Below are 6,985 nucleotides of genomic sequence, written 5' to 3'. Positions count from 1 at the left end.
GTAGTACTGTCACCTTTGAAAAGAAGAATCTAACAACTTTTTTTTCACGAAATATGAAGACATAAAGAAAACAAAAGTAGAAAATCACCGAAAATAACATTATAACATAACAATAATCATAAAATTAGAAATAAACAGAGTATATAGACTAATTTTCGTCTTTCTGTCATACCTAGGGAAACTTAGGTTAAATAAAAACACTGTCGGTACAGAAATGTCCAAAAAAGAAAAAAAAATAGACCAAGAAGGGGGGGGAATAAAGAAGAAATCCTTCACTCTGACAAAGGAAAAAAGAGATGTTTGATTTCAGTGGACAATTCCTTTCTTTGTGATGCAGAAATAAATGACTGTGTACATGTAATTTGCAAACATTCAAAACACTGCAGGCCCAAGTGGGTACTTTTCAGATGTTTCAATGATCATGAATTGCAAAGACGTTTCTAATAAACTTGGAAATTTAAAATTTTCACCAAAAATGGTTGTTAATTGCTATGTATAACCAAAACCCAGCTGCTATGAAAATGATAGAACACCATGCAATTGCAAGGCTAAGATGCTTCCTTCCCATAAAGGCATGCCCTATGCCATTATCAATACGCAATTGGCGTCATATTATTATTATTATTATTAAGTCAAACACCCACCGGATTTGATGCTCACTTCCATTTTCCAAAAAATTGACATATTAACATTTTTTTCGGTCACAAATTGACACATCCACAAACAACAAGCTCTTCATCTACCACAACCATAAACAAATAATGCATATGGATCACACTTTTGGTTAATGCATGCTCCTCAATCTTTAAATTAAATGTAATATGCGTGACAATTTCTAGCTAGTCCCATATTAATTAGGCACACATACGCCTTACTTGTATATCTTATCGCTTACCTAAAAAGAAAATAGTTCTTTCTTTTTCATTTTGTTAATGAAGAAATCAAATTTGAATTTAAGGTGTCGGTAATACAAATTCTTATAACTTGTACTAAATTTCAATTTGGTTATAAAAAATGAAAGTTGCATAAAAAAAATACTTGAAAGCACTCGGGCATAGACTCATAGACACTCTAATTACATAAATGACCAAGTAACATAAAAATTACAGTTCTTGGAGGCAGATTAATAATAAACGTTTTCATATTTTCAACAACTTTGGGATTAACTTTCAAATTCTATAAATAGGAAATTAATAAATATATCTATTATTAATATAGTATGATATGATTGGTAAGTAATCTTGTTGTTAAATATGTGATTAGATTTTGATCTCAAGTTTACACCTATGAAAAATATTTAGTATGAGATATTGGTATCTTACATGCATCTTAGTATTTCGAGGAATTAATTCTTAATTCTCGACTAATAAATACTTCAAATTTAATTAAAAAATAACAATAAGTATATCTATCACATTTCAAAAATATGATAAAGTGTAATTATTTGGGTATTATGTAATGTTAGAAGGCAGAATATGTGAAAATTTATTTGTTTTCATATCATGTTTTCAAAAGCAAATTATAAAACAAGTTATTGAGTGTTTTATTGCACATGTAACACACTGTTAGTTTAACATAAATTTTAATATTTTTTGTTATCATCAAAATGTTTTTAGAAGTTGAATGATGCATATATGTCTTTGGTTACAACAAAGAGGTTTACTCCAATGAAGTGACATCTTTCACTTCACTGTTGCTCTTTTCTCCATCCTCTAGCATAGTTTGTATTACATTATCTTAGCAACTTGAAATCTTATTAATTTTTCTTGTAAAACAAACTCAAGTTAGTTACACTGGCTAGATATTGAAAGATCTTTTTTACACACACTACACATAATAACAAGTGCGTAAGAAATCTTGTGAAAACATTTCGAAACAAATAAAAATGTTTTTGAAAGTGTTTGAAATCATCAAAGGAGTAAAGATGATTTTTCAAAAGTTAGGACGATGTAGCATCACTATTTTATGTAGTGTAATAGAAAAATGTGATAAGAAAGAAAGAGAGAAATAGAAAGAAAAAAATGGAGGTGTTACAACAAATAAAATTGTAGAAAATCATTATTAAAAAATAAAATATACATATTGTGTGTATTTTTTTGTTTTTGTTTTAGGAGGTGATGTTATATATAGATATTTTTATGCATAAAATATATTCGCTAAAGATAAATATATTCTATGTGGTAATTATGGTGGATCTAAGTTTGAATACAGTATTCAATGACAATTCCAAAATAATCCAATTTTGCACGAAACTAAATAATTTGGTTTAAATCGACAGTTTGAGGATTGATGTTCAATTACTCGCAAGAAAATATAATTCAAAGAGCAAGCAATAATAGTGTAAGAGATTAACAGCTAAAAAAGCCTAAGGTTATGATTCTAATCATGCAAATAAATTTCCCAATTCCTAACCTAATCGAATTTCTAATTAATCTTGAATTACTGACTTCTCTAAAATTAGTTAATAGGTCTGATCAAACACTATTAGCAGTCTTTCCCCTAATTCAATTCCAACTTGGTCAGTTAGGGTTCAAATTTGGTGGAAGCATAAGTTCATAGAGAATGATTATAAATGAATAATCTGGCCAAAACCCCCTAAATTATGTTTTATCATTCGCTATTTTAATAGATTCATTCTAATTCCGTCAATCATAAGAAGTTGGTCACAAATACATAAAAGACTGATAAATAGAGTGGTAAATTCTAAAAAGAAATTAAACGTAGCAAAACAAATTAATTGTCTGATGAAAGACCAAATATCATTAATAGAAATTGAGGTCCATAAGTAGATTACATTGTAACCCAGAAAAGAAGAACCAAGCCAGCCATGGACATAGACAAGCAAATGAACAACCTCATACACATGAAGAAATTAAAAGAAGAGAGTTAAGAGATTTTACAATTCGAAACTCCATGATGTTATTCATGTACTTTCCTATCCTAAGAAGCTCCTTCGGAGTCACTCACAAAGTATATTTTAATTTCAAAAAAGAGTAAAAGATAAAATAACTTCCACTCCCTTCTTCTTTTTTTTTTAATTTATAACCAACTCTCTGACTTAAGGACGCAGACTCCAGGAAGACCATGTTAAAAGTAAGGACTTTTTTAAATTTGAATTTGCCAGGTACCTTCATGGATCAGCACAGCTTGCTCTTAGATAGAAGGAGGATCGTGTTTGAAAATTTGCTTTTATTTCAAGTCCATAAATGTTCATTTATGCAGTTGTAAATTACGATCATTACCTACAAAAAAAGTTGACTATTTTGTAGGCTTACTAAGACAAATTTCAATGCCTCTACTACGTAATCATTGCATGAATTATCATAGCCATTTTAATTGCACTGCAGCAAGCTTAGCAGATTGAAACACGCTTATTCTTCACTCCTCCGGCCTCACGGTCTTTGCTTGAGGCCAAAGAAGGGAATGTTTCTAAATGTGGAATAGCCTGTGTCCAGAAACACTAACATTAGCAAACTTTTTGATTTATTAATAGTAATTTCTAATCCATACTTATCATTTCATCTTCTCTTCTTTTAAAACACTTTTTGGACTTGGCTTCCTATGATTGGATGGATTAGTAAAACCCTTTAATAGATGCGAGTCTTTTTGTCACTTGTAGCCCCCACAAGAAGCTAAGATACTGAAAAACTGTTATTATGTCATCAACCAATGGTCCAATGCTGCTTCACCAAGAAATACAACAAAACCTAAAGTAATAATGGAAATGGATAGAAAGCAAAATCATTTTTAAATGGGATTTTAGACTCTGAAATATACCTGTCCTTAAGATGTGGCTAAATCCTAATGTTTCTATTAACAAAGTTACAAATGCTTACAATAATATTGTATATAATATATCCATAAAAAATAGGCCCATACAGGTAAATGAATTCGGTGGACACCAAAATCACAGAAATGTAACTTTTTTTATGATAATCACTATCATATCAACCCCATTTATTTCTGAAGTAAATGACAGATTATAGGGGTTGCTAAACAAATCTAAATACAGAAAAGAATGTAAAACATATAACACTCCAAGTGGAAGACAAACCCAAATCATATCAACACAAGTAAAACACTATGGTAATTGGTTGACGAATTCCCAATTGAACTTGTGAGGACCTGAATTATTGGTCACCGGGGGGTGTGGTGATGGGGATGTGGATGGCACAGGGATTAATGGTGGGACAGAATCAAACAATTCCCAATTTGTGGTAACTACAACTCCTGAGGTGGAATTCCTTGAGGGTTGTTGTTGTTCCTGCTCCTGAATTGGTGCTAAGGCCAATCTATGATGTCCATTTGAATGCTTTTGTTGTTTTTTCTCTTGAACTGGTCCCTGCCTTTGCCCATTTGAATGCTTCTGTTGAGGCTGCACTGGGGCATGGCCTCCATTGCTACTAGGCATGGAATTCTTAACTTTCAGCACATCCAGAGTTTCAACATACTTTTGAACTCTTTTTACCTTCAAAATTAATGTCTCACTACCATTATTAGCAAATGCAATTTGAGATGTACTAATAACACAAAAGTGAGCAAGTCTATACATTACCTGCATTTTCCTCTGTAATTTGACATCCCCATCAGCTACTATACCATCCAATTTAAGCAATTGATTCATCAATAACTCAATCAGATTAAGCAAATCTGTTTCCACAACTCTCCCACCTTTGCTAATAATTGACTCAAAGGCTGATACCTAACTAATTCCAATCACTTATCAGCTTCCAACTACTCAAGCATTTAATACAATCCCACCTCACTCATAATTAAGTGCTTGAAAATTATAAGGAAAAATTCAAAAAACATTAAAACAAATTAATAACCATAATACATACCCGTCCTGCAAGCCTATCTACTTCCAAGCTGATTTCTGAGATCGACTTTGCAGCTTTCTCCATCTTAGCATTCTTCCTTCTCTCTAACAACCTCTTCTCTTGACTAATAGGGTCTTCCACTAGCACTATCTTGGATTTGTCCTTCACCCCAACCATGTCAAGAAAAGCCTTTGAATCCCTCTCCTTGTCTTTGTATAACAGCTTTTGATCTTCATGGTGTAACCCAGTTGGCCCAGACAGCATTTTCTTCAACTCCCCTCCAACCCCAGAAATTAAACACACACATAAACACACAATAACCAATGTAACCAAAACAAAAAAGGACAAAACTTGGATACAGTTCCTTGAATGCTTTTGATGTTACACTACCAAAATAGATGCTTCACCTCAACAATCTAGGTCGACATTTAATGCAGACTTTTATCACACAGATTACCAGGTACCTTTATTTCTGATAGAAGAACAATCAGAAACACCTAAAAATCTGTATCTAAGTTTTGTCCAATAAGAGAAAGGTAAAGACAACCGACAGAAGAGAGAACATAAAGGGAAATAAATAACAATAAGAACTGAAAAAAAGTGAAGAGTTACCAAATGTAGCTTGTGAACTAATGTTGACTTCATGATAAATTGAACCATATTTGACCCTAACTCTAATTGTGGGCACAAGTGCTGAGTTCCGATCCGAGTCAGTTGTTCTCATCTGAACCAGCATTCCACCTGGCCTCATCTCCCATTCCTTTGAACCAGGCTCGGCTCTGTTACCATCTGAACCTCCATTGTTAATGATGGAAGAAAGACCATTTGTCTTATTGTTATTACTACTATTGATATTTTTCATTTTCATCATCTTCTCTCACTCTTTCACTTTCACGACTATGCCAGACAAAAGGGTGTGTGATGAACAAAACACCAGAGAGAGAGGCTTAGATCTCTGTGGATCCAGATTCTCTGCCACCCATGACAGAAACCACAGTGACCCAATTCACCAAAAGTCTGCTAGAACATGTCTCAGAAATCTCTGACCTTAGCATTCCACAAGTCCACAGCAAGGGAGAGAGAAAGACACGGGAAAAAGGAAACAAAACTTTGAACTTGAGAGAGAGAGAGAGAGAAAAAAAAGAAAAACTTGGACTAATCAAAGGCTTATGAGGATGAACAACTCCAAAAGCTGAACCTGCCAAGGGTCAACGCGCAGATCTTTAAGTCTAAAATGTGGCTGAAACTGTGAGTTTCAGAATTTTACAGCATAATCTTGAGCAAGAAAAAATGAAGAGCTAGATATACATATAATATGAAGACATGGTTTTTTCTGAAGGGGTAGAAGAGAGGAAAGATGAGAATCTAGAGAGTGAAAGAAAAATTGCAACGATGAGGAATTGATTCTCCCTTGCTGTTCTGGAGAAATCGAAGGGAGAAGAAGAAAATAATGAAATGAAAACAGAGAAAATATGAATATAAAAACGAGTGGCCAGCTACCTATGCTGGCCCCTCTGTGATATTCATATACATTAACCATTTAATTAATTACTTTTAAATCATTCAGTTTTTAATAATTGTCCTTAAAAATATCATATGATCAACTATTCTTTTGTTTCTTGTGCCCGACTAGTAAAATGAAGCAATTCATGAGCCAATGATCAAATTGTTTTTTTTTTTTTTCATTTTAGATCATTTTGACTTAGTCTTTGTCAGAATTAATTTGATTTAAAATAATTACTTAATTTATAAATATTTACACTTAAAAGACGTTCCTACAATAGTATAAAAATAAGTATTTAATTCTAAGACACTAACAATTTTATATTATTATTTAATTGTTATATTATTAGTTTTTATAATGACTATTTTAAAAATCAGACTTAAGATGAGTTTTTGGTATTGACAATATAAAAATATACCTATATCAGTTGAGGAAAAAAAATGCTCAAGTCATGCTTTCAATTAGTTAACGATAACCCAAATGAAAAATCTTCTACCTCTTTATTAACAACTTGTTTAATCCTCAATGAGAAAGAAAGAAAATGAAAATGGTGGGTGGAAAGGAAGAGAACGAGACAAGCAAAGCCGGCAAAGCAATCTTAATTTTTTCATAAATGGTTAAGAAACCGACGGAGAGAAGTGAACTGTGTGGTGTTATTGTT

The 6,985-nt window shown here is 32.3% G+C and overlaps 1 protein-coding gene across 1 annotated transcript; it reads right to left on the bottom strand.

Moving 5' to 3' along the window:
- Positions 1-3,829: 3,829 nt before the first annotated feature.
- Positions 3,830-6,331, bottom strand: LOC100818492 (BAG family molecular chaperone regulator 3). Its single transcript, XM_041010615.1, has 4 exons — positions 5,433-6,331; positions 4,842-5,098; positions 4,556-4,702; positions 3,830-4,468 (listed from the first exon to the last, which is right to left on the bottom strand). The coding sequence occupies exons 1-4, from the start codon at positions 5,689-5,691 to the stop codon at positions 4,082-4,084; spliced, it is 1,050 nt and encodes a 349-aa protein (XP_040866549.1). The 5' UTR covers positions 5,692-6,331; the 3' UTR covers positions 3,830-4,081.
- Between the last annotated feature and the right edge of the window lie 654 nt (positions 6,332-6,985).

The sequence above is a fragment of the Glycine max genome, chromosome 16 (genome assembly GCF_000004515.6).
Source record: "Glycine max cultivar Williams 82 chromosome 16, Glycine_max_v4.0, whole genome shotgun sequence".
Taxonomy (NCBI): Eukaryota; Viridiplantae; Streptophyta; class Magnoliopsida; order Fabales; family Fabaceae; genus Glycine; species Glycine max.
Note: the sequence above shows the minus strand (reverse complement) of the source record. Positions and strands in the feature narration are given on the sequence as shown.

Coding starts and splice junctions, on each gene's coding strand:
- LOC100818492 (XM_041010615.1), bottom strand. CDS start 5,691: ATGATGAAAATGAAAAATATCAATAGTAGTAATAACAATAAGACAAAT. Junction 5,099..5,432: donor TAGTTCACAAGCTACATTTG/GTAACTCTTCAC, acceptor CTGGGGTTGGAG/GGGAGTTGAAGAAAATGCTG. Junction 4,703..4,841: donor TAGATAGGCTTGCAGGACGG/GTATGTATTATG, acceptor GGAATTAGTTAG/GTATCAGCCTTTGAGTCAAT.